General features: G+C 36.1%; 4 protein-coding genes across 9 annotated transcripts in view; 3 read left to right on the top strand and 1 right to left on the bottom strand.

The window, feature by feature from the left end:
• Positions 1-6835, top strand: part of LOC119068638 (cytosolic carboxypeptidase Nna1-like) — a 30143-nt gene extending 23308 nt beyond the window's left edge. For 2 of the 3 annotated variants that reach the window (XM_037172309.1, XM_037172308.1), the window contains exons 6-16: positions 275-409; positions 895-999; positions 1072-1407; positions 1466-1624; positions 1697-1765; positions 4135-4226; positions 4292-4427; positions 5487-5884; positions 5939-6130; positions 6194-6370; positions 6436-6834. In XM_037172309.1, coding sequence (XP_037028204.1) covers positions 275-409; positions 895-999; positions 1072-1407; positions 1466-1624; positions 1697-1765; positions 4135-4226; positions 4292-4427; positions 5487-5884; positions 5939-6130; positions 6194-6370; positions 6436-6766 — 2130 coding nt within the window. In that variant the 3' untranslated portion in view covers positions 6767-6834. Of the gene's footprint in view, positions 1-274; positions 410-894; positions 1000-1071; positions 1408-1465; positions 1625-1696; positions 1766-4134; positions 4227-4291; positions 4428-5486; positions 5885-5938; positions 6131-6193; positions 6371-6435 lie in introns of all 3 variants that reach the window. The other variant, XM_037172310.1, reaches the window with a different exon arrangement.
• LOC119068639 (glutamine-dependent NAD(+) synthetase) overlaps positions 1-7102 on the bottom strand; it is a 39277-nt gene extending 32175 nt beyond the window's left edge. Inside the window, exon 1 of the mRNA XM_037172311.1 lies at positions 6947-7102. The gene's annotated coding sequence lies outside the window, so the exon portion shown is untranslated. The remainder of the gene's footprint in view (positions 1-6946) is intronic.
• A 1627-nt stretch (positions 7103-8729) lies between these two features.
• Positions 8730-12350, top strand: LOC119068637. 3 transcript variants are annotated; one of them, XM_037172307.1, is made up of 4 exons: positions 8756-9148; positions 10413-11515; positions 11705-11976; positions 12046-12350. In XM_037172307.1, exons 2-4 carry the CDS (start codon positions 10459-10461, stop codon positions 12343-12345), a joined length of 1629 nt encoding a protein of 542 aa, XP_037028202.1. In that variant the 5' UTR covers positions 8756-9148; positions 10413-10458; the 3' UTR covers positions 12346-12350. The 3 variants fall into 3 exon arrangements, with proteins under 3 accessions (XP_037028200.1, XP_037028202.1, XP_037028201.1); XM_037172305.1 differs by having other exon boundaries at positions 8730-9148; positions 10413-11976; XM_037172306.1 differs by having other exon boundaries at positions 8757-9140; positions 10413-11976.
• Positions 12351-13956: 1606 nt separating this feature from the next.
• Positions 13957-27230, top strand: LOC119068636 (inositol polyphosphate-4-phosphatase type I A). 2 transcript variants are annotated; one of them, XM_037172303.1, is made up of 18 exons: positions 13957-14264; positions 16534-16662; positions 17268-17345; positions 20299-20457; positions 20530-20730; positions 22497-22651; positions 22726-23026; positions 23100-23194; positions 23256-23356; positions 23418-23765; positions 23836-24133; positions 24202-24774; positions 24840-25043; positions 25106-25504; positions 25567-25781; positions 25846-26049; positions 26114-26467; positions 26810-27230. In XM_037172303.1, the coding sequence occupies exons 2-18, from the start codon at positions 16545-16547 to the stop codon at positions 26940-26942; spliced, it is 3936 nt and encodes a 1311-aa protein (XP_037028198.1). In that variant the 5' UTR covers positions 13957-14264; positions 16534-16544; the 3' UTR covers positions 26943-27230. The 2 variants fall into 2 exon arrangements, with proteins under 2 accessions (XP_037028198.1, XP_037028199.1); XM_037172304.1 differs by lacking the exon at positions 17268-17345 and having other exon boundaries at positions 13958-14264.
• Positions 27231-27829: the final 599 nt, after the last annotated feature.

Below are 27829 nucleotides of genomic sequence, written 5' to 3'. Positions count from 1 at the left end.
TGACTTTTAACATTAAATGTTCGTGTGTGTGTACTTTTTGCATGTGTAGCACGTATTTGATTTTAGTAAATGAAAAATCAGTGTGATTTTACATCGAAGTCTCATTGCATATTCCGGCACTCAAATATCTATCTTAACTGGAAAGTTTCCAAAAAAAATTGTAATGAAGTTTCGATGTAGATTCTTGTGTATAACACAGAATATATAATTGAGCACAGCCGACATGACAATGTAACCGTATACGATTGTTGAAAAAATGTTAAAAAAATTGCAGGATTACCTAATGGAAATTCAACGAAATCCAGAAAAATCCAAATTTTGTAAGCTACGGCTGCTTTGTAGATCTCTTGCGGGCAATAACGTTTACTATTTGACTGTTACTGCTCCAACTGATGAAGAAACCGCCAAAGTGAGTAAACCTTCAATTGGTTTTTCATCGGCAACAAATTATTTGGCCAGTAAATTTAATCTTTTGGCAGTAAATACGGAACGTCAGATTTTCTGAACAGAAAATCAAAACGAAAACAAAAAACGGAAAAGGCAAAAGGACAAGTTTGACAGATTTACTGAAAAATAATTAAATTCTGACCGCAAGGATTTTAATTAAACGAAATGCCATTGTGTAGCGCATGATCTCAGGAGTCCGGTAAAGTAATTATTTTCTCAATCAGGCCAATATTTTTTATGCGATAAGACTTTGATATCATCAATACAAACATCACATTTTCAAATGCTTATCGCCCGGCATATATTTGTCCAGTTGGGAAAACTATTAGTTTCTATTGAGCAATTCTGACGCTCCCTAATGTAATTTGCCAGAAGTATTAAGAATACTGTCCGAATACTGCCGTTTTTTTCGTGCTTGATGAATACACTTTCTCTTCCCTCATTCAGAAAAAACGAGCCATCGTTGTAAGCTCTCGTGTCCATCCCGGCGAAACACCAGCCTCTTGGATGATGAAAGGTTTAATGGACTTTATCACTAGCGATTCATTTGTGGTGAGTGTTATATCGGAAATTTCTTCAGCAATTTCCATTCCGAAACTAACATCCAATGGACAATGTCTCCAGGCAAAGAAACTTCGTCACAAATTTATCTTCAAATTGATACCAATGCTCAATCCCGACGGTGTCATTGTCGGCAACACGCGCAGCTCTCTAACCGGTAAAGATTTGAATCGACAATATCGTACCGTGATTCGGGAAACATATCCATCAATTTGGTACACCAAAACAATGATAAAAAGACTGACAGACGATTGTGGCGTTATGATGTATTGCGATATGCATGCTCATTCCCGAAATCATAACATTTTTATATATGGCTGTGAAAATCGACGGACACCGGAGAAGAAGCTGACTGAACAAGTATTTCCGTTGATGTTACATAAAAACGTTGCGGATAAGGTAAACGATGAGGTTGAAACATGTTGACCGCCACTAACTTGACATTCAAATTTTTCAGTTCTCATTCGAAAACTGCAAATTTAAGGTACAGAGAAATAAGGAAGGAACCGGCCGTATAGTTGTCTGGATGCTAGGTGTGACAAATAGTTATACAATGGAGGCTTCATTTGGCGGATCTACCATCGGAAGCCGAAATTTAACTCATTTTTCAACAGCGGTAAGAATAACACTTAACGATTGGACGGCAAGCTCAATGCTATTGAATAAACGAAAAAATTTTGTTTCTCAGGACTACGAGCATATTGGTCGAGCGTTTTGTGAAACATTGATGGACTATTCAGATGAAAATCCGATCAAAGTAAAGAGACGCGAAAGATATAAGAAAATCTTGAAGAGAATGAGAAAGAAAGAACGAAAACTTAGGAAGGCGGCAAAATTAGAAAAGAAATTAGCAAAAGAAAGACAAAAAAGTGACTTTGTAGTCGAAGGGCCAATGAATTGTGCTGAAAAATTGGTTGAGTGTTCGCAATAAATTTCGACTAAACAAAAATTACAAAATCGAATCGAAAACTTTCAAAAATTGATAAGTACAACCTGTTGTACGGGCAATGTGTTAACACAGCACACCCGAAGCAAATCGACCGAAAATTGAGTCGATTACGCTGAAAGTTTCGTTAGACGTAATTATATATTTACGGATCACCGCAAAACGGAAACCAAAACAATTTGAATTCCTCAAGCAAACAACTTGAAATTTCAGCACACATTTTCCCGTATTTCATTTCATTAATTCAGATTCACTCTTCGCTTGATGATTTTGCATTCGTTAATTAGCTTCGTTGTGTATGAGAGAGAAAATGAAAATTGTATTTCTTTGATTGAAAACAGACTCATGTCAATCAAGCGTAAAATAGAACTGATCAGAACAATACACAAGTTCAACTATCAAGACCACATCACGGCATTTAATTCACTGCCGGATTGTTTTTATATTAATAGGATGCGCACAAACACATTATAGACTAATAAATCGGTCAACATAATGCTTGAAAATTATGTCATTTCTTAGCCGAATATTTTACTCAGAGAAATGATGTAATAGCACATGGCCCAAATGATGGAAATGGTGCTCCTTATGTATTTGTTGCTCCCAATCAAATGCTCGCATAAGATGCACTTTCTGTGATTTGTCCCATTAATCGATTTAAAAGCTGTAATGAATCCACTCCGTACGTTTGGATTAGTTTTTACATTATTTACGTTTATAAGTGGCTGCTCATAAATTACATAGCGCTAAAATCTCCAGTTTCAAGATCCCCCTTCCCTCTGTCAGGCAAAATACCCTTCTTTCTCTTCCGTTACGTAATATATGGACGGCCAATGGGTCGTGGGACATATACAAGTAAAGAATCTAACTGTTTATGGTAATACGCGCTTACAGAGTCGGAGAAAAGTGAAGAGATTAAGGTCGAAAACACGAAGCAGTTTTGCGTTGCAATCTCAGCAATGCGAAATTGCTGGTGTATTTTTAGCCTTAGCACAGAATATGTAAACATGCCACAATCCAGTATCTTGTTTTACTAGAACGACATGTAGACTAGAACGACTTTATAATAACGTATGACTGATTTTTTTTTTATTCGTCCATGCACTGTAAAGGGAAGTGTAGTGATGAGTCTATTTAAGAGGAGTGGATGCTTTGTATTGTATTTTTGTTGAGATATCTTTTTTACAAAAATCCTTTTTAAAAGATGTAAGAAATAACCACCTTTAGATTTCCATGAAAAATATATTTGGTTGCAGCAGTTTGACCAGGTCAACTGTTTTCTAAATTAGCATAAACTGCAGACTTTTCTCAGAACCTGTCACAAACCATTTAAAAAAAAACGATTTTAGGAAAGAGATATCAGCAAAAAACAATACGAAACACCAAAATGTAGACTCTCATTTCAGTTAAGTTTATTCATCTTAAGTAAAAATTTGATTGCCCCTGCTTCCCCTATCGAAAAGTGATAAATAATCGAAAGATCATCACACTCTATGGTTCTGCAACAGCTACGGCTATTATTGAGCTTGACGGTAGCCGATGCTGCCACCTCCCTTATTTGTGAAGGTGAAAACTCGAAGATAATTTTTTTAAATGAACGATTCTTCGATCAAGGCTGGGTCTAATAAAATACCACTATCTTTGTTTGTCCGAGGAGCATTAGCAATTGTCACTCAGTGAACAATTTTCGACGCATCGAATAAAACCGAGACAACGCAATTGTCTTAGTAAGTTTTTAATCTTTTTGTTGTCACAAAATATCCGATTTTGTTTATCTGAAGATAAAAACGGCGACTTTCTAAGGAAAAAGCCTTTGTCTTTTTCAGGAAAAATAGATTAATCTTTGCTCATTCTCTTCACGCAGATACAAATTACAACGATGTAAAATGCTTGTTCTACCTTTTATTTGTTAAATTGTTAACTAGTTTTGTTATTATCGTTGTTGTGTATTATATTTTTATGATTTAAGATTTAAATATTTTAATTTTGCATTCACCAAACTTAATAAACTTAATTGCACCGTTTAAATACGATGTTTCAGAAGTTTTCGCAAATGTTTTTTTATTTCTCATAATTTCCTTTCGTTCTTTCGCATTTGGTTTCTTTTTGCAATTTATGATTGACTGATCGCAACGAAAAAACTCTTTCTCCCCTTCTATCTCTCCAACCATCCGCAACAGGAAAAATTGCGAGCAAAGATCATTAACCGACTTAATCAAGAAGGATCGAATGCTGATGAACCGCTCAACATTCCATTGTCAGATTATTCCAGGTGATATAATACCCAAATAAATGTTTCATAATACTCCGTCTATAGCAAAACATTTCAACAATTAGTGATGAAGGTGATACAAGCAGCAGTTCAGAGAATGAGGGTAAAATCAGCGACCGTGAAGGACCCTGCTGCCAACCGTTAAAGGTGCCACCATCATCACCAATTGGTATACCGAAGTATCAGTTTCATGACAAGAAGGTAAAATTTTTTATTTTCGTTCTCTTTCTGGAGCATTTCCAAGAAAAGTCTAAAGAATCAACAACACTTATTGTCGTCATTGTCTCATTCGTTTCCTTTCTCTTCACAATTTTTTTACGTTACCATTATCGTGACCAATAAAAGACGAACATTCTCAGTGGTCTGCATAGAATTGCTATCGTTTAGAATTCCATTTACGTGAGTCACATGTGGCCTGTATTGTTTTCAAAACTACTTAACTTAACAGACATCGAATATACAGGCGACAACATATTTATGTCTATGATAATGAACAACATTCCTTTCCCCAATAACTCGGTTCGCTCCTGACATTAAAATTTAATCCTTAAAGAACGGGAAAATCTACCGAAGCTGAATCCAAATACTACTTCGTGAAATTACTCTATCTTGGCGTGGATTGCATTTATTGCTAATTTCGTAACATATATAAGCGCCTCACCACCTAAAATTACACCAACGAAAAACTAACCTTCACAGGAATGTGATTTCAGTTTTCAATATCAAGGCGATAGAAGTCGAAATATTCAGCGGTCATGACCATATGAAAGTCAAAGAGGTATGTTCCGTCTGCATTCCTATTTTTTTTCTTCTTTTTGTTTCAAAGAGAAAACACAATGAGTGTATCAAATATTCTAAAATTATCTTACACGCTTCCACTTTTATTGGTGGATGTGTATACATTACGATTAGGTAAGAACTAAGTTGTTCGATATAAATCAAGTGAGTATAATGATTATAATGACGCCACACTTGTTATCTTTAATTTGGGATGTGAGATGTGACTGTTAAAGAGAATGCACAAAAATTTCTGTTCCTAATTTTAACTGACGAAAGTCGAATAATTGTTTCTCATGAACAGATGTACGGTTTGGTCAACCAAATATTTCATCTTTCAGCGCCGATGTCTGATTTTAGTTCCATTTGTTCGGATTCTATTCAAAAGAAGTTTTCTTTGTGGATTCCTGTTCCCCAACCTATGTAGCTTTAGCCTCCTCCACTTCATCCTTGGCCCACTAAATACTGTCTTACAATTCACAGCCCAAGAAAACGAAAACCAAACAGACCAAGAAAGATGAATCGTTGAAGAAAAATCGCAAATGTTTACGTTCAACCATCGATCTGGCTAAGGCCGCACTTGACTACGAAATAATCAGTTACTATTCAACGGATGAAGAAAACTTGGACGGTATCGATAATGTGTCAAAGCCGCAGCGTCAACATCACCGAAGTGAACTGAAACGGTCCGTGCACATTCTAACACCGAAAGTTATGCCACCCGAACTGATAATAACACCAGCCCAGAAAAGTGGCGACGAAGCCGTTCGAGAATATAAGGACGAAAAGAGCCAAGTCGTTATATCGGAATTACCACCGATTGGACGAATTCAGCAGAGCAACTCATGGCACAATTTCAAAAAATGTGTGCCTACGATGAAGTAACATTTTATTCGTCTCGTTTGAGCTTAAGCTCATGATGTGGTATTTTACAGAGTGTCCAATATGAATCACCCGAGTTACTTTGAGACCGCCGAAAATTTACAATTAAAATTGTCGTTGAAGAAGCAAATTTGGACAGGCATTGAAAATCATCACTCTGAACGACTCAAACCATTGTCCTGGGGAGCCGCACCGATGATCAGAAAAAAGACCCATTTGGTTGATGCTCAACAGGATCTGTTAATGTAAATATGTAAAAGTCGAGACTGTAATTTCGTGCCTTAAACATTTAACATTATGCTCAACAGATCATGTTCCGAAAAACTACTGGAGTGGCAACTGAAATGCGAAAAGAATGGGAATGAAAAAGCGAAAAGTCTATCCAGTTGTTTGAAGACGAAAAAAATGACAAAAACTGCCACTAAGCCAGAGAAACCCGAACCACCCGAAACGTGCTACGAACGCATCCGATTTAAGAAGAAAAAGTAAATCTTAGCAACTATTTCTCCTGCCAATTGGTCAGTAGTTTTAGCATTTTGTTATCTTTCAGAAATCAAATGACGAAAATTGCCGAGACAACACATATCATCGCAAGTCTGGGTAGAGGAACGAAAAGTTCGAATTTGAGGAAAACTTTAAACATTCCTGATTTAACAACAACTGCAACGAAGCAGACAAACAAATTCAAGACCGGCGGAATCGTTGCGACGGCTGTTGTTCAGCCGAATAAGAAGCCGCGAAAGGATAAACATCCAAAAGTGATCATGCCTAATATAAGAAAATCGAAATCAGACACCGAAATGGATGTTTCAAATGTTAAAGATTTTGTTAAGAAAGTCCGCACGAAAATTAAGAAATCGTCCAAGACTGACAAGAACTAAAATTAAACGGAAAATTATATCTCGGTTTATGTTGATGTTAATGTTTCGGATTTTTAAATATAAATTCGTTTTTCGTATGTTTAATAAAACGTTGTTTTTGTTGTGATATATTTTCTTCCGATATCTCAGAAAACGAAAATTATCAAACTTAAGGGAATAAATCAACACGTCGCTACTTACATTCGTCAAGATGAATATTGTTTTCGACTATCACTCGCTTCCGTTTACTGGTGCTCGAAGCAACTCTTATCACTTTTTACGTAAATTAATTTAAATCAATGTTTTAACAAACAAAACAGAAAAACATTAAAAATTGACAACAGAAAAATTACATAACCTATAAGTGTCACACATCAAATCCATCAAAAATTTATGCGCAGTGCTGCCATACATCAAAATGATGCGTTAACATAACTTACTGTTTAGTACTATTTTCTACATCGGATGCGTTATAGAAAAAACATAGGAATTTTCCACAAAAAATTCTCCTGGTGTTTACGATGACATTTTCTTTTCTTCACTTCTCGTTGCTGCTTCATTATAAAAAAAACTCCGTTTCTCTTAGATGATTCAATAGAATGATATCGTCAAACATCTGATTATTATGGTGAGTATATGTATACAGTGTGTTATACATACAAAAAATGGGCGGTGTCGTAATATGTTTGCGTTTTGCTGCATCATCACTTGTTGCTTTTTTTATACTGTCAGAATTTCGACACCCGTTGGTATCTAGTTGACTAATAGGGAGGTATGCTTGATAGACTGATCTCATGATTTGCAATGCAGCGTGTTGTAGGTTTTTTTTAAAGAGTTACAATTTTAGTTCTGACCAATATTATCAATTTAAACGACGTCACGCTAAGGTGTTCATTACTGTAACAATTGATTTTAAAAGAAAGCAAATTTTTCATTAATTTTCTGAGTTGGCTATTGGCACTTGAGCTGCACTGTCATCTCATTTTTCTATATATTTTTGACGTATCGGGATCGTTGCTAATAGTGTTGCCAGCTTACACCTAAGGTGCCAAAGAAATATATGAAAAAATGAGAGAGAAAAATGAGCGGACAACTCGTGATGTTTGCTTTTTCATAGAAAAGTAGTCCCATCTACAGTGTATCGGAAGCTCCAATGGTTTCAAAGCAATTAGAAATCCTATCGAAACCGATTTTTGAATCTACCTCCTACTATGAAGCTTCGAAGAGTAAGATTAAGGATATAAGAAGGATGATTTCGTTTTGTGAAGTCTTATCTCATTCCATTTTCCATACGGTCAGTAGCATTTAGTATGTGATACAATACAATTACTATAGTCACTGTTGTGACGCGACAGCCAGGCTTGTATAAAAATCCAATCGTTTTTTGTTATGTTGGGTTTTTTCGAATAAACCTCGAATGACATGACGAATGAATGAATTACCTCCATCGCTCTCAACTTTGAAAAGGTCTCCATCATCACGCACGCACAGGTGTGCTCCTGCGAATCTAATACAATGCAATAGGTATGTCAAAATTTGTATAAAGCGGAGGAAATGCGATTTCAATAAACAAACTCAATGCAAAATTAGTTTTTTCTGTGTGTATGAAATCGCTTTTTCCTCTTGTTTGTCTGGAGAGACCAGCCCGATTTGTACTTTCATTGATAAAATCTGAATGACCTTCCGAAAGATCACAGCCTTGATTACCTCCACCTATCAGTGTGCAATGCACACTGTGCATCTTTGATAGGTCACACTAATGTAATAATGTTTTCTCAGATTTAATAGAGAATGTAAAAATTGGAACTTGAGATCCTACGTCAGGGCATATCATAACTAGATATAATGTAATGTAATTTACGATTTGTTTCTGTCAAATACTTTAAGGAATTCATTCGCTCACAGCACTCTATTTGTATTGAAATGATTGAAGAAGTACTAAAGGCTTGCTATTACCGCACAAGCATCAGTCAACAAAAACGCATACGTTGGCGCGTCAACTTTTTGACATTTCACGCAATCAGCTAGCCAAAAACCACCATTAAAAAGAAATAGTTTGAAAAAGCATTCATTTTTAACCATTTCGTCGAAATATATAATATTCGATAGAAATTTCGTACAATTAAATACACGGTTGCGTACACGTTGAATATCCAACTCAAATTTAATTTATCAAATTTGTCATCGAATCGAAGAAAACAGTCTCGATGACTGCAAAGTAATTTTGTTGTCGTTTTTTTTCTGTCTTTGGTATACGACGAATTCCAAATAACAAAAGTCTTCAACATCAGTTCAATGTGAAGGACTTCAATTTGCTAATAAATTCAATGCTAAGTGCGGTAATGAATCGTTTATGAATAATGTTCATTGTCGCGGAATAAAATGGAGCAAGAAAGTAAGTAGGTGAGCTGCCAAAATTTCTTGTCGACGCTTAAATCATAATGATGTGATAACTGTACATTCCTCTTGACTTTTATGTTTGGAAATGATTTTGTAATGTGAGTGAATGTGGTAGATGTTAGACTAAAACATTTCCCTGATGTTGTTGACGTTGTTGCCTATCGTTCGAAATGGTAACGACAATTATGTGAATTCAACTTTGTAATTGTTCTTTCACTGAAGTGACGGAATTGTCTCCGCGTATTACTCAGAGTAACGTTATTTGGTGTAAGTGGATCACATTATGAGCGTATTGACACATTTTCATTGTATATTTTCGATAGAATTAGCTTATCGAGATGATAGTTTTCGAGTTACGTCAACACTTGAAAAGAATTTTACTTTCGGGGAAAAAATGCTATTGAAATGTTTGTGGTACTTCAGTAATGCATTATGTGGTGTGGTATACATCTGTTGCGTCACATTTATGTGAACAACTTTGTGTATCATCAAGACATTGAATTTATTTTCTAAGCTTAGGATACGGACACCTGGTTATCAAATACACAAGTATCCACGTTACCACTTACTGTCTCGCTACGTACTATTAAACTTTTAACAAAGAGCGATAGTCGGAATGCCGTCGTCAAATTAGGAGCTCTTCTTAGAGACACTACCCTATTTGATGTGACTGAAGCAAGTAATATCTGAATTTAATCACCGAATTTGTTCAGTTAGCATTTCGTTCGCAATAACTAAAACATATTTTGTTGTTGCTGCGATTAGTACATTTTTTTACTAGCCCCCATCCCCCAGCCATCGACGATTTACGTTCTAAATTGCTTAAAACCTTTTGTTTCATAGGATGTGAGTCGAACAAATATTGTAAATGATTTACTGACTCGCTACTTTCAGTAACTCAGTTTGTCACCAATATCCAGTAACCTGTTGTGCTTCAAGGTCTTAAGAGTAATTTGACTCAGTCTAAATGTCTTAACTTGACGAATAAATTGGCTGGCGTTTTTGAAAAGCCACGATTTCAGTGAATTAAAGAAACATATTTACGCGAAGAACGTCTAGACGGGGTACATTCTGTTTCTGCAAACATGACGCTTAATGCTCTTTGAATAGCAAATGTGTCGACCCATTCGTTCGATGATCAACAATTGTTTGAATGTATGGATTTTGTGGTTTGTTCACGTCCTCACTCTCTCTCAGTGGGCCTGTGAACATAACAACACCACAACCACATTATATTTTTATTTAATTGAAATTCATTTACTTTTAGCTACATCAGCTGATCCGGCACACACAGTGAAATAATTCTGCAAAAAATGTCTGGACTAAACACTACGCCTGCAAAGCGGTCCCATCAAAACAATTCATTCGCCTTCCCAAACAATTTGGAAATTCCCAAGTCTGCACTAAGCGATCGGAAATTCCGTTCGTCATACGTACGTATTTTTAATGATCCTAGAGTATACAAACGGCCGCGACTGAATGGTGACCGAACGTCAAGTCGATTCGGCGTCGACCATAACTACCAAATAAAAGTGGTATTCGACGAACCGATGGTCAAACCGAAAGGTATTTTGGCCAACACCCAAAGTCCGAAAGATGACAGTGGCATAAGTAAATCCGTATCGTTTTCATCAAAAATTACATTCATCGATTCGACTGATTTGGATGGGGTGAGTAGCGATTGTACGGACGTGGAAATGGAGGAGAGTCGGTCGAACAAATCGAAAACAAAGTCAAAAAAGTCGAAAAATGCAAAATCGGAAAGTAAATCGAAAACGAAGGCAGCCGCAAGCAATGACAAACCGTCCAGTAAAAAGAAAAAGAAAACAAAGGACAAATTGTCAAACAAGAACGGACATAAAGTTAAATCAACTCACAAGGACTTGTTCAAATTTAAAATAACCAAACCATTCCGGAAGTTTGGCCGATCAAAAGACAAGAAACTGAAACATCTGCAAAAAAAGTTTGGCCGACGAATGTTCAAAGCATTTGTTCAAGTCAAACGTAGTTTCAATTTGAAGACCATACCTGAACAGGTAACCGTTCCTTTGGAAAAAATTACGCTAAACGCAACCGATGTGACTACACCAAAAAAGAGTGTGCCGTCGATTCAGGACTTTCTAATTGGTCGAATGACGAAAAAGGTCAAAGTATCTTTGACTCCAGTGCAAGGTAATACTGATGATACCAATGAACCGATGACCACCGACGGAGGGTCTTTAACTTCAGTGCAAGCTAATATCGATGATACCAACAAACCAATGATAACAGGTGTAGAGTCTTTAACTTCAGTGCAAGGGAATACCGATGATACCATTGAGCCGATGTCAACCGACACAGAGTCTTTAACTCCAGTGCAAGGTACTACCGTTGGTACCAATGAACCGATAACAATCGACACAGAGTCTTCAACTCCAGTGCCAGATAATACAGATAGTACCAATGAACCGAAGACAACCGACGCAAAATCTTTAACTCCAGTGCAAGATAATTCCGATGGTACCGATGAACCGATGATAACCGACGGAAAAACTTTATCTCCAGTGCAAGATAATGCAGATGGTACCAATGAATCGATGACGATCGACGCAGAGATTATACCCAGTAAAGAAAATGAATCAAATTCATCCGAAAGCGTAGAAAATTCAAGTCGAACAGAAAAGGATGTTCAAAGTGATAATCCGGTAGATAGACAAGAAATTGCAGAGAATTCGGAAGCGGTTGTTCCATCCACCGAGCCCCCAAACTCAGTTCAATTGGATCAAAACGGACCAACCATTCAAAGCAATGGCGATGTCGGCCTGGTTGAATCAGATGATAGTCCTGATGTGGTAAACAAGTTTTTTGCTAAAGCAACTGACGCTGAGTTAACTAATTGAACTTTCCTTTATCATCCACAGGATATTGACAGGTGCAATGACACAGATCCTAGTCCGGAAGTGCTAGCATTAAGTGCTCTTCCAAATTTAATCGATGAAATCACCCGAAGTATGTACTACAACACAAACAAAGATGAGACTGTAACTGTGAATGGTCAAATGCTCGGTACGGATACGGACGATCATCATGGCGACATGGACGATAACATTTCGGCATTTAATGTTTCCTTTTCGATGCCAACAACCAAGTCTCTTGCGGATAATATGTTAGGCTGCGATTCACCGGAAATCGCTAGCATTCAATTGGAAATGAACGATTAAATTTATTTTTTTTTTGTTCTTTTTTAATGGTCGTTATTTAAATTATATAATTGAGACTCCCTTTAATCTTTAAGTTTTTTTTTAATTATTTTCTCTTGGTTAAATTTTTAAATACTTTCTGAACAAAGAAACTAACTTAAATGAATTATAATAAAAACAAAAGATTAGTAAAACTCTAACCGTTTTGTGCAATGAAACCACTTTTAATTGTTATGCTGCTCATCCTAATTTTCCCGAAATAAATTCTCAATCTGAAAGCGATCCGCCCGAAATTTTCTCTAAAATGTTCTTTGTTGCTGGCATCACAACTCCCGAATTTTCATCGTGTTAAATCTATTTATTGGGAAAGTTTTTTACTTAAACAGCTGGCATTTTTATAAATATTTAATATTCATCCAGGCTCGGACCGATTGTTAAAAAAAAATGACGCACACGCTCATCTCTAGGTTCAACTAAACAGCCTCTATACAAACAAACGCTCTCTCGATAACTGGGATGCGATATTTCCCGCTCGTTAAAATACAAATTTGTAAGCCCGGACGTAAGCACCTTGCATTACGTGATTAGGCAATGTAAATAATGTAAATGCAAATTTCATATGAGCGAAGCGCCATCTACATTTCCGAAACACGTAAATTCCATTTAGTGTGCCAAAAACAATGAGCCGTGGGTCTTTAGCTCCGGGCAACCGAATTCAACATGCCTTGCAGTCTACGGTTCTGATTCACGGCCCCTGCATGTTCGATATATCTTTAATTGCATGATTTTTGTGATCACACTCACACTCAGAAAGTTGTCGAACTTGTGAACAATAGCGAAAGAAGAGCTTCTACTGTTTGTGATTCTATTGTTCACATGTTTCTTATCCGTGCTGTATTAGTGAACACATTCAAATTTAAATCTCTAAACATCTATATTAACTGAATTCGATCTGTTTGAAGATTAAACCTTGAATACGTTCACTACTGTAACACTGATGCAACTAGTGCGATAGATTTGATCTATTGGCTTAGGCAATTTGCCTAAGTCTCTGTCACGCGATTGAGTTAATTTTGAATGACCTGAATTGGACCTGTTCTAAAACTTATTCCACTCTTATCTAGCGTTGAAAGGTGTCTGTCTAAGATGTAGTGAGTATTTAGGTATTAAAAAAAATACAACTAAATACGAAGGCTAGAATACATAATACTGATGCCGATACTAATTAATCTTAACAGTGAGATATAATAAGCCTGGCATTATGAAGTTTTGATACTGAAGTATACCTGCAACATACAATCGTTGTTCGTATGCAGTACTTATAATCACTGCAACCAAGGCAGCTCTCTCTCTCTCTCTCTCTCTCTAGCCACCACATACACCTTGCTTACAAAATTTACTAAAATCGGACAGTGTCTGCTTGTAAATTTCATTACACTGTATTAATACACCTCTAACATAACGTAATTTGGTATATGCGGTTGCTAGAGAGGTGCTCTGCTGATATCCGAAAATGACAATTTCTAACCATTCAGTGACTTTAATATTAAAGTTTCACAAGGCACTGCAACAGTTTTTTTCGTATTTACATTCCAATCTAAAACTGGCAGCACTGCCGCACAAGAGAGGTAGAGAGGGTAGAGATAACTGAACTGTCAAACACAATAAAAAATAGAAAAGAAAAAGAAAATTGTCTACATCATCTAAGTTATAGTTTCAAGTGTTTAAGCCCAAATTTTGAACAAACTTTTCAATCCAATTTCTCCGTTAGAATGTATTAAAGTTTTAATTAGCATTCAGTTGTCCAAAGCTGTGAAAATGTGGAACTAAACTAAAACTAAAGTTTCGTTCTGGAAAAATATTTTGCTCTTGTAAATTGTGCACAATTGATAACCATAACATCCCTCACTGCAGATGTTGATAAACAATTTGCGGAATATGTAAGTGAAAAATCAATTATTTTTTTTCCTTTTAATTTTATTTGCCCACGAATCATTGGATATCGTTTCAAATATTTATTTTCGATTATTTTCTTTTGTCACACTGATTATTGAGGCCGAGTCATAGTTTCTATGCATATTTATGGGGCACTCCTACTTTTCAGCCACAACTGGTAATATATTATGCCAGTCGCTATATTTATCATATTTTATTGGTGTTGGAAACTTTTGATGATTCCCATACGAACATGGAAAAGGGATCTGTTTTTTCATTGATAAAATTATCCACGTAAATCTGTGTTAACAAGTTGAAAGTAGAGACTGAATATCACCTGCTATCAATAAGAAATTTGCATATTTCTGTAATACGTTCCAATGTAATTACCTTCATTTCCCTCTAAACCATTACCAGGTTGAAGTATTCGGTTTTAACAGAAAACTATTCAATACAAAGGGTTGCACACGTAGGTTTCTACTTCCGATGTCTTGACAAGACAATAATGTTTTGCTTATTCAGCTTAACATTAATTTGTGGCAAAATATTACATAGTCTTACCGCACATAGTGAGGTGAAATTAAAGGTGCAATCGAAAACATTGTGTTGATTTGTGTGTGTGTCACTCGATGTATAGGGCGTTATGATTTCAAAATAAACGTTATCGTCAGCTGGATTTGTTGTGGCTGAAACGAAGTGCAATCAATGAAATGATTTAAAAGAACGCGAACACGCGAACATTTATATATTAGTCTGTAGCTGTTCTGGTTTGTGTACATAATTTGTGCATGGTGGGTTGTTGCATTTTTCTTTAAAATGATATGACTGTCAGAGCACAGAGTCTAGAATATGTGATGGATTTCGTGGATATTCTATGATTCCTTAAATTTTCTTTTATGGTAGCAATGCAATCAGAAATTTGATACAAGAATAGTTACCACATTTCTTTCATTACTTTAAAACGCTCAATGGAACAAAATGATGGAAATGATGCTACTTGTTTAAAGTTTGTTGTTTCGAGGCGATGCCGAGGTCATTTAATTCATTAGATGCTATTCCCTTCTAACAAATCAAGTTTGCTTGGTGAAAACGGAACTTCACCTTTCACAAATTTAGGACCTTGAACAAAACTCGAAGAAACTAAATTTTAAAACACCCTAAAAACCCGTCCTTCCACCTACGTAGTAAACACGAACTAGGCGAGCCCGATCTTAATCTATTGAAATGTGAGTTTTTTTTTGTTGCAACGAATATAATTTAACTTTACCTCACTTTGTTGAATTGAGTAAAGCATATTTCGATGTTAAAGTAGCGTAGAGTGGAGCTTCCGTGTGAACTTTGTTGTTCCGAGGGGAAGCTGAGATCAATTTACACACGAAGAGGAAACTTTTCATTTTTATCCTGAGCTATGCAATGGATTTAATGGTAATGTGCGGTGTGATTAACCTTTTTTTCTCCACCAAACATACCATGATTCCATGTTGACGTTTTGTCTTCGGCGATAATATTTCTACTTTCTCAGCGTTGTCAACTAACAATTGTTTTTTTTTCAAAATGCTTGATGTTCTTGTTTCGTGAAGAAAAACGGTTGATAACACTACGAACACATGAAAAGCGAGGAAAAAAAGAAATTCCAACTCGAATGATAACAACCTCTCTTGTTGGAATTTCGTATTTTTCTACCCTTGGTCATCCTTACGTCGGTCGCCAGTGATGTTACAATTTTTTTATCGCAATACGTGATATTGCGTAAAACGTTGTATACAACTCGATGATAAATGCTTTTTTAGGCACATGATGTGTATTGTCACACTCGGCCTGCGGCCTCGAGTGACAATCTACACGTCTAGTGCCTAAAAGAGCATTTATCACTCGGTTGTATAAATAACTATTTACCTAAATCGGGATCTATTTTGAGAAATTCAAAAACATTTTCAAGACATTTAAGAAAGACCCATAGAACTTAGTGACATATTTTTAGCCTACACATTCTTTAAATCTATATTTTGCGATGTGGCTTATTTTTGAATGATCCATCTTCATGCCAAAAAATAGATTTGAAGAATATCTAGGGCAAAAATATGTCCTTTAAGTTCTATGAGTCTTTCAAGAAACAGATTGCTCGAAAAAAGGCTCTGTCCTATATCAATATGAGTGGAAAGATAACAAAAATATGATACAATACAATACAATTTTAACTCAGAAGCCTGACATCTCCTTTATAGATCCAATTAGTTCAATCCGTGATAAAACAAATTTTTCCATATTTTTCAGTGAATCTCGATATGCGATTCAACAAACAGGAACTAGCTACACTAGCTACCCAGCCGAGTAACAAATTTGATAAAGAAGGTGTATTGTTCGTAACAGAAAAGCAGGAGGGATTTTTCAGACGATCTGAAGGTATTGTAGACTTTTTTTTTTGTTTATTAAGTGAGAAAAAAAAATAATTTTAAGCACGAATCACTCTTTCATCATTTGAATGTATAGCGACATTTCAAAAACGGCTGGTCATGTGTTACAGTTCAATATTTTATTTAATTTGTTCAACAAACTTTAGACGATACTATAAATAGCGGAATTAACAGTTTTAACGAATAAATCGCGATTGCCGGCCGTTTCTGAAAGGTTCTAAAGTTGAAAACTATCTAAGAATAAATAGAAAATTTTGATTTTTGCTTCATTAAGTCAATGTTACCACTTACCAGTGATTGCGATAACTAACGTTTTATTTAGTATCGAAATACCCAAGTCATTATGAACAAGATCATGGGATTTAACACGAATTGGTAAAATTTACAAATTAATCACGTTAATCAAACGTTCGTTTATTAATTGTCTTAAAAAAAACAGTACACCGGCATTATAACGGCCACACACACTCCTTAATTTACAACTTTTATTTTCAGTTTGTTTCGATAAAATGCTTCTTTATAACTAGTTTAATCGAAACGAAACAAATTTTCTTATTTTTTTTTTGATTGAAATAAAAAAAAATGAAAAATTAGATGAGACTGGAGCACACAGTCGATCAAAAATACCACAAAGACGGCACTCATTGAGTTGTATTGGTGGAACAGCAAAAGGTTCGAAATCATATTTTTTCTTTATTTTTTATTTTTTAAATTTATTTGTTTGTTTTTCTTCTTTCGTTTTTCTTCTTTTAAATGTGGCACTGATGGCTTACTGCACCAACATTTTTATGTTTTTAATTGAATTTATTTTATTTTGTCATTCACCTAAACTCAATGCATCAATCAATTGCAGTTATATTTCCAATCGAAGGGTAGCATTACCAATAAATATTGATGATTCCACAATCAGTTCCTTTCAAATGATACCAGGAAATTCCTGGCAGGAATACCTTTTCTCGACCATAGTCCATTGTCTGACAATTTTAACAAAATGTGGGTGGGCAGATGTGGGTGGCATTACTAACGATAAAAGTGAAAAATCACGTTTTCTGCTTCGCCTCTGATCATTACAGTTCACAGTTCACATTATTTGAACAGAGAAATTATTAGTAAAATTCACATGACAGTGTCCAGCACAATCAACAGAAAACCGCTTCTTCGCTGTTTAGAATTACGTACAGTAGGGTGGTTGGATTCCACATCCAGCGGCTTGTGTAGCTGAAAGAAACTGTAATTGTGGCGGCATCATTACTTTTTCGTTTCCGCACACTTTTTAGTATAACACTGATGGCTAAGGTTCGTATGAAAAATAGATTTTTCATATAAAAATCAGATTTTCAAATGCAAGTGTGATACTCGAAAGTGTGCGGAAACGAAACAGTAATGATGCCGCCACAAGTAAAGTTTCTTCTAGCTACACAAGCCGCTGGATGTGGATTTTAAAGTTGGAAAAATCGACCCACCCTAACGTACAGTGGACATGAATTTGCTTCAGCTGTTTTTCAGCTGGTCCACTCATACAGACAAAAGTGCTTGCATTTGTTTATATGGATGGTACTTAGTGTAAAAACACCTTAGTGTAAAAGATACTTGTCGGGACATATTTGGCATCGTTAGAAAAGTAGATTTTATTAGCTTACTAATATACTAGTTCCTTCCTATATATCCTACATAAGCAATCAAAGTTTACCGATGGTAAGGAGGCCTCCGTGCGCGATTTAACTCACAGTAGTTAATCAGCTATCTCCTTACCGATGGTTTTTTTAACTGTTATTCGATTACTTATCAATGGACTGCCCTATACCAATATCAATAAAAACATTTTGTTTGATCATCGACTTTGGGGTTAAGCTCATTTCAAGCTCAGTGTTTGTAAACAGTTTATGTAAGTCAGGTCAAATACATGAAAACCTAACCTGATTTAAATCTAGCTTAAATAAACTTTTTATGTGCTTTACGTTCTGCAATTAAATAGTTACACAGACATTAGAAATTAGCGAACGCATAAATTTTACCTTCATACAAGTTGGTCGAAGTTTTCGCGAATTAACCTGAAGATTCCAGTTATACAATGATTGATTTATTGTTGTTTTTATGTTTGTTTTGAACTAAAAATGTAAATAACTCTTTACTAAAATGTGCTCTGCTTTTGCGGGATTTGTTGGTTGCGTGCTGCGTGTGCCGCTGTAATTACGTAAGGACATCATGTAAGATTAACTAAGAATGTGATTGTTAATAACATTGTGGTTGTTAATGAAATGAAATACTAATGTGGGTTGTGAAGGTAGGACGAATTTTGAAATTCACGATAACGTTAATCAACTTTAAAATCATGAGGTGAGCGATGTGAAAAATTAACTTTTTCCAAATTCTTATCGCTCGGTAAATATTGTTCGATTAAAAAACTAATTACTTTGCCGGAATTCTGAGATCATGCACTCATACGGACATATTATTTGATGAAAATGTGTCGGGCCAAAATTTAATTATTTTTGGTTTATTCGTACATTTGACGTTCAAGGTCAGTCTTAGAATTACTGTTATGCATTTTTTGTCGAAAAATCTGACGTTCGCTAGTACCTAAACGTAGTATCCTTTTAACGTAAAAGATACGCAACGTAAGTGAATCTATAATCAGCCAAATAACTTTAGGACTCATCTTCTGAGCCTATCACGGTGCTCCGTGAAAGTAGCATTTGAACTTTTGTGCTCCCAATGAACCAGACGAGAATGCTGCTGGGCGGGAAATTAGGTTTTTGCTCATTCTCAATAATAAAATCTGTAATGAAAAGAGAAATCGGTTTTTAGCCGATTTTTTATAGAATTTTTTGTGCGTTCCATTCAATTTACAACTTACGTGCTACTCATATCAAGTCACTAAATACAAAATCTTTCAAACTCAATACAACTCATTCAAAGTGGCTTCAAAAGGGAGGATTCGGAACTTAACAGGCAGCAAAAATATTTTCTTTTGTCATAATGTTGAAATTTTCTGTTCATTTCGGGAGGGTAATACACAGTATTAGGGTAGCATTGTGGCATAAGTAGACATTGGCATGGGTAGTATGTCCTAGAATCGCCATATGTATTTTGTATGCGTACTTCTTTGAGCTGGGTTATAACGTTACCGATTATTGTAATCATTATAAAACTGGGAATAGATCGACTCAGTTTGGAGCTGATAATTTTCAAAAATTCCATTAGAACCTCTCAGCAAAGATTTCAAGTAACCTGAAGTTGTTCAGATTTTTCATGAAACCTGTACCGCAGTATTCGCGTTAGGATTGATCTGATTGTCATATTTTAGGTTTCAGGTTAATGCGAGTCAGATAAAAATTGCTCATATAATAGGATCAAGTTAAAACAGGTGCACGTATTCTCAGGTCAGGTTCAGGTAAACGGCGTATTGATCTTGTCATCTCAGCATATTCGACCAAAAATTGTGTCAATTCAATTTTGTAAAATGTAAATTAGTAAAAATCACTGAAGTACTGAAGTACCGGCGATTATTACGGTGAGAAACTAATGCATTCGCAATATTTTCCATTACTAAAATTTACTTAAGCATTTCGACACATGAAAATCAAACATAAAAATTAATCGACTCGATTACATTCTCTTGCAGTCAGCCTGGAAAGATGGTGTCGATTACGTGGAAATCTACTCTTCTACTTCAAAACTAGCGATCAGTTTTCGGAACCGCAGGGAGTGATTGTACTGGAAAAATGTGAAGCGAATATCCGGAATAACAGTCGAGAGCATGATGGCTTCGTATTTTTCATCGGTAATTTTATACATATAGCATTTAAATCACCAGAGTGTGCATTTTCATGTCATTTTTTGTTGTCCAAAAAAGAATTTCAGGACGGGTTACGGCAACGTTTGGCAGCTTATACCGAAACTGAACGACTTGATTGGATCAAGTCAATTCAATCTGCTAGCTATGGACAGCTGCGGAAACAATTGCAGATGTTGCGTGAAAAAATTGAAAAATGTAAAGACACCACACATGATGTTGATGTTGAAATGGTTCGATTGCAGGTCGGCAAGGAAATAGGTGATCTTATAAAATTTTAATTATTCCTTCATTTTTGATAAATTTTTAGTATTTTATATAAACAAAAGTGGAATTTGTTTGGGTGTTTTGGAAGATAGGAATAATCTGTTTTGTTGTAGTCACACCAATATTCGACCTAATGCCTAGAGCTATATTTTCACGTTAAAATACGTTAGGAAATGCGCATTTATTTTCAAAATTTCTATACGTAAATCATTTGCTTGATAAATTTGTTCATATTTTTGTAAGATTTTTCGCAACTTTTTTTAAATTATTTTTAGGCAATTGAATACCCCTAGTCAAGCAACTATTTTTTTCTAGGCTGATAACAATAATATTTCCTTTCTGCTTCACCAACCAAATCTTATTAGGTTAAAAGGGTCCTTCAGGCGCCTGAGTCCTGAACTCCAAGAATAGGAGAAGAAGTAAGGGTTACAAACAAAAGGACTTTGATCTGGATTTCTGCTTTCATTTATTTGGAAAACCTCGCCAAACTCCAATCTAAATGTATGTAAAGTCGGTTTTCATAAATTACTTCATTTCGATACCAAAATGGTTTCTCTATATATAAACCGACAGAGATTCTATGTCTATATTCTATGATCATCCAAGTGCACATACCGTCATTCGTTCTAATTTTTCATGCTTATATAAGACTTTGTCGAACGACATATAATTGCTATGACCATAACAGTTCCTAGTATTCCTAGTATTCAAAAATGGAAAACTAGCTCCTCAAAGTGTGTGCTAAAAGTGATCGAGTGCAGGAGGGTTTTGAATCAAGCAGTAGAAAATCAATTTTAGCTGTAATGAAGGTTTACCACTTCCACAAAGTTAACGTAGAAGCCCCAATTGTAACAGGCTTTATGTAATACTAGGAGATGATGTCAAATTTTTGTGGGCTTGTTTCCCATCATGTACTGCACTCATATGGTATAGGACGGGGTACGATTGGTGGTAAATTATTAAATTTAAGGCATTGTGTCAGATCCATTTTTTATTACTCAAAATCCGTATTTGAAGCGATTTTTTGGCTGACGGTAACAATGTGCCTAGAAAATCAGTACAATCCCCTGAGAATGTAATGGCTCAAAATCAATAGAAATGATAAATTAACGTCAAATTATCTTTTAATTTAACTATCAAATGGAGATACCTTTTGGTATACATTCGGGAATCCTCAAATTTAGTATTCCCTTAAAAGTTTGAAGGTTAACTGACAAAGGTGTTCGGACATTTAATTTTAAAGAAATTTTTCGGCCTCAGAATCAAATAAATTATAATGAATGAAATGTAGAATTAGGATGTCACACTTAGTCGTTTAAAGAAAAATTTGTTTGTGATTCGGAGTTGTACTTTTAAAAAAATTGTTCGCTTTATTGCCTAAGAAATACGGTGGAGTTAACTAATTCCTTTAATCATTTTAATTTTGTAATAAAAAATGCATGGTGGTGGTAGCTCAATTTTGTTGTACAATGTACACGCAAATTTAATTGTTATTATTAACGTGACTAAGCCATAATTTTTAGATTTTATTCGTTTATACAAAAACAAAGCAAAAAAATTAATCAAAACACAATGCTCGTCAATAAACATTTCTAATGAAAGTTTCAAACTTATTTGTTTTATTAATTTATCTATTTGCTTCCTTTTGTTCCATCAACTTAATTATTTTTTAACGCAAGATCTTCCTAACAACATAAAACAAATAAAAAATTCAAATTCAAAGTAAAAAAAATCGAATTTCAATTTTATTTCTCGATTAGACATTGGAGAAATTCCAATATGCGAATCGGCTATCTCTTGCGACAATCTATTGTGCGATGGCCATGGTCGAGCGCCAAATCCAATAGTTGTCATTCAAGTAGTTGCACAAAATAGAAATGGTTGGATAAAATACAGCCGGACCGAGGTGATTGAAGTAAGTATTTCAGACGTTTAAACACATATACACACACATTTCCTCATTTAATATCTCTTCTCTACTCCATGCAGCGCTCCTCCAATCCACAATTTCTCTGTACCATACCGTTTCGGTCATGCGATGGTCTCCATTCGAAATCAATGATTAGATTTAGTGTATACGATGTTCGGGAAAAGGTGTCACAAACGGCGGTACCGATTGGTTCGGCTGAAATCGAATTAGGTGTCATCCAAGATACAACGCGTCTGAGAATTCCGTTGCGGTCGGCAGCTGGAACGAATGCCGGTTTCATTACCATTGCGTCGTGGGCTCCCGAACAAGATCGCAAAACGCCCAGGTCGCCGGCGAAAATTGTTGAACAACAACATTTAGGTGCGTGCTGAATGTGTGGTCACGTTAACTGAAGTAGTAGATGATTTTTAATCGTTAAAATTCCAATTTGAAGGGCATAGACGATCGCAATCACTTCCACCAAAACTTGGTGTTAAGTTGTTTTTCCCACCGCAAGAGAAGCTGGCACTGGTCTTTGCTAATCCAAATGTGAGTCGTTTTTCATTCAACTTGAAGTTGATCGTCGAACTGAATTTTATTTTCACTTTAGATCCACACATATCGTTTACATTCTGGACTTGGCGGTGATATCAGCGTTCACGAAATAATGATGGAGTGCCAACTCTGCTTCATAATACCACAGCAGCTATTGTAAGCCTTTTTCTCGCTAATTTAATTTTACCTTAGTCTCACTGTTCACCTGTTCCGACAGATCTATTTGGATACTGCGTGAAAAGGAACTTCTTCAGGAGATATCTGGTATTGGCGAACTGGGTGGGGAATGGCGAAACAAACAGATGGACTTGCTGGATAAACATCTCAAACTACTGAAAGACTACTCGCAAGCGAAGCAGAATCTTCAACAGTACAATTCGCAAAAATTCTTTAAATCATCGGCTAGTAAAACGGATGAAGCGTTCGAATTTGCACCGGTTAATTTGCATTTACAACGAATGTGGGCGCATAACGATACGTTGAAACGATCTGGTGTATTAGATGTGATTACCGTGGGTGCGTTTACGAAGCATGCTGGAAAATCAAAGACTGGAGGACTGATCAAGTAATTTAAAAAAAATCGATTAAGTTGGATCCGCAGGGTTGTCATGCATCCGAAAACCATTTTCTTTTAGATTGCTTCAGCAAATGAAAGATTCTCCATCGAAAATGGATCAGAATGGCGTTAAAGTACAGGCAGCCAATGATGCAGTTCAAGCAATAAAGCAACTTCGTAAAGAAATCGTTGCAATCATGTCGCAACTTCTGTGTCTTGCAAAGTCCAAAAACTCCAAAGGAATGTTACCGCTCTGCAACGAAATGGTGACGAAGACGCGAGTCCTATTAAATATATGGGAACCAAGTCTCGTAGAAGAAGCATTTGAGTTTATTGAAAAGCATCGTACTGTCGAAGAGCCAGATAACTTTACCATGGTAACGCCCTGCTTGTTGAGAATTTTTTTTGTTCGATTGTTTTGATTCGTTTGGTTTCTTCTCTCTAGCCCATGTCGCCATTCAAAAAGATCACCCAACAACTTGGTGCCTTGGATCTGAAGTCACCCGATTTGGAGGACTTTGCCACACCAATGGGATCGGCACCGCCTGACTTATGGCCATCGATAAATGCAAACAAGAGTCGATCGCATAATTTCAAAACGAAAAGTCCATCGTCAACGGACATAAATGCTATTGCGACCATTCAGAACACAGTGAAGACCTATCAAAGCCAAACATCTCATCGTCGGATGAGTGAAATGGCGTCGTCGCCTAGCGAACGAATGTCATATTCACTACCCGTCGAAACCGTCAGTTCGGGCGAATCGGGTGGCATTAAATTCAACGAGACCCACTTTGATGTGAACGGCGATATAGTTCCCGGTGATGAAATACAACCGACTAAACCGACAACAATTTGTGATCGAATGGACCATGAATCGGTCGAAAACTCGTTCGCACAACAATTTGCTGAAAGTAGAAATGAAATTCTGCATAACTCGACCGAATTTGACGATAATGGCTTGACGCAAAATTGTTCCATCGTCTTGGGACATAATGGAGCTTTTCTCGATGCTAAGGTAGGATTTTAGAAATATCAATAATACGACCATGGAAGTGTAACTACTACACCAATTTCAAATAGGTGATGAGTTCGTCGCCATCTGCAAATTTTTATCGGCCAACCGAGGAGCCAGAACCATTGGACTTGACTCAACTAAACATTGAAGCGAGTGTAATGTGCTTGGTTAGTAAAGTGAAATTTTTATGTGGCAGATGTGGTAGTCCCGCCGTTCGTCTTCGTCAACCGAAGCAGTCAATAAAACGAGGTTTCAGCAGCCTTCCACCAGTAAGTCGCATTCAATTGACAAACCAGAGTAGCTAACTGAAACACGAATAATTTCGCTATAGGATGTAGTGACTAGTCAACCAATAGCAAATTCAATATGCACATCCGACGCAGAACATTCTCATATCTCAACGACTACGGAGACTTCAAGTGAAATACCGCTGACGAAAACTGGAAATCTTAGTAGCAAGGATTTGAACCTAGCATTGACTCAAGCTGTTGGCGAAGTGACACGCAAAGTAAAAAAAGGAAATAAATTCACTGACGGACTAGATTTATCATTGACCACAGACTGGGCTTCCGAACTGAGACCTTCTATGCGTAAATTACGTCAGGCCATGGATGGTCTGTTGAAAACTGCACGTCTCATGCATTCCGTTCAAAGGGTTCAGCAGGACATGAAAAAAACATCTGTTACGCTGACCACAATGTATCGGCGAGATGTTTGCTTTTCACAAGCCGTAAGTTGAAGAAATAAAAATATTTTTGTTCCATTTTAATGCGAATTAATTCGCGCGCCTAGTTAACATCTCTTGTGGCTGTGCTAATGGCTAAATTGTGGGGAAATCAAATAACTGAGAATTATGTACACATCCTTGGTAACTTGGGACCGCTGGTGTACTTTGAAGGACTGCTATCTCTATATGGATTGGAAACAGACATGTGGGGTGACATGTGCGTGGCAATTGAAGATTTGTCTTCCGTTCAATTCACACTGGTTCGAAGCAACATTCAAAGGTTGGTCATAGGTTTATGTTTATCACACGAATATCCTTTCACTCAGTTGTAAATGAAACCGCAGAGACACTAAGGCACTTCCGGTTCCACGGATTATCGGTTCGAGACAATCAATAAAAGTACTTCTTCCTGTACCAGAATCGGTACATTCCATTCTTCCAACAAAAGAGACGACTTCATTCAAAGTGACGCCGGTTTTTTTCAACATTGGCATCAATGAGAAAGCAACTCTGTCCGAAACGCTTGGATACACCAGAGAACAGCATAGGTTAGTAAACAGTGACAAAACAGAAAATTCTTCCGGTGATTGCAACCGCACACTTCGTTTTTAGATCGAACTGGGATAATTTCGACAGAATCAAACAGTACCACATTCGGTACAAGAAATTGAATCTTTCCGTTCCGGATACGCCAAGCAAAACCGAAATCACCGTACAAGTGCAAACGGTGACCGATCTTCTATTTGAAATGGAGGAGTCGCTGAGATCAAATGCTTCGAAAAATATAAAAATTCTGCATTTAGCCGAAGACATTTGCAGAGCGGTACAAGGCTTACGATTGACTTCGTGTAAAAGTGCCAAAGATCGCACCGGTATGGCTGTTACGCTGGAGCAATGTCGAATTTTACAGAAAGAATTTCACTTACCTGCAAGCAATCTTCAAAATGTCATGGACACAATGAGAAGGTAAGTGAATTTCCATTAATCAAATCATAGACGGTTTGGGACGAAGCACTTTGTGTAGTCATGCCACAGAGTAAAATTGTCGAATTCTATGAAAACTATTCCCAGCCCTGTTGTTGCAAACTCAAAAATCTAGAGACAGCCGAGGGGGCGTAGAATTAAGTTCGTTAATTTGCTCCTATTGTAGGCTTGGGTTCAATTGTAAATGTAAATTTTCGAGCAGTGAATAATCGAACCCGGGCACAGTAGGTTACGGGGCATGTTTTTAAAATGTTGGACAGAGAATGGGCGGGCTTGATTCAACATTTTCTTCAAACCATTAAATCCCATCTATTTATCTTGCAGCAAAGGCACACGATGTGATAATACCGTTAAGAACATTGGCATACGTAAGTATGCATTCAATTTGCCGCAAGTGCTAGCATTACCGCAATTATATAGGCCACCAACTGGATCGTATGGTAAAGCACAATCTTAATTGAATGTCTGCGATACCAACTGAGATTGGTTGTTAGTTTATTGAACGAATTTTTTGTTTTGTGAAAAACGTTTTTTTTTTGTTAAAAAAAAATAATTCAGCTTTAGATGACGATAAATTGAACATTACACACAGCCAAGAATATATGAAATATATTGGTCGTACTTTAATTTTAAGTTATCACCAATAAATAACGGTCAAAGGAAAGAGTAAACTTAAAAGTGTGTTCGCTATTTGACTCTTAAAGAAAAAATGGAACCCATTAAATGGAATAATTTTCGTTTTGAACGATTTGTTTGATTTTTTTTTGTTGAAAAAGGAAATATTTAATTTCGATATGTTTAACAATAGAGTATGTATGTAGACAATAAAATATTTATTTAAAGAAGAATTATTTTTAAAAACGGAGAGACAGAAAACCGACAACAACAACAAAAATTAATCCGACATTACTTAGACCAGACGAAGTACTTATTTATATGTTTTCAAAAATAATTAATTTAAAAAAGAAAGAAAGAATTTATTTGATTGTTCGTTTTGTCGAAGACACTTATTGTGTTTTGTCGGTGATAATGTTATGTATTAAGTCGTTCCAATTTTATTACAAATCATAAAACGTTAAATCAGCACAAATTTGGTAGAATCGTTAGACCTAATAAAAAGCCAATTACAACCAAATTAAGAGGAATCGCCACGTGATAAAATTGCGTGTAAGGTTAGCTTACATTCACCGGAATTTATACAGCCAAATTCTATTGGCAATCCGTTAAACTCACAGACCAATAGCCCAATTTAATTCCGAGTAGTCTGTTTATTGAGGTTACTTTTCACAGACGACAAGCTTATATGAATAATTAGGTGGAGGAAAGGGGAATTAGCGAATTATA

Source organism: Bradysia coprophila (genome assembly GCF_014529535.1).
Source record: "Bradysia coprophila strain Holo2 chromosome X unlocalized genomic scaffold, BU_Bcop_v1 contig_20, whole genome shotgun sequence".
NCBI classification, from domain to species: domain Eukaryota; kingdom Metazoa; phylum Arthropoda; class Insecta; order Diptera; family Sciaridae; genus Bradysia; species Bradysia coprophila.
Note: the sequence above shows the minus strand (reverse complement) of the source record. Positions and strands in the feature narration are given on the sequence as shown.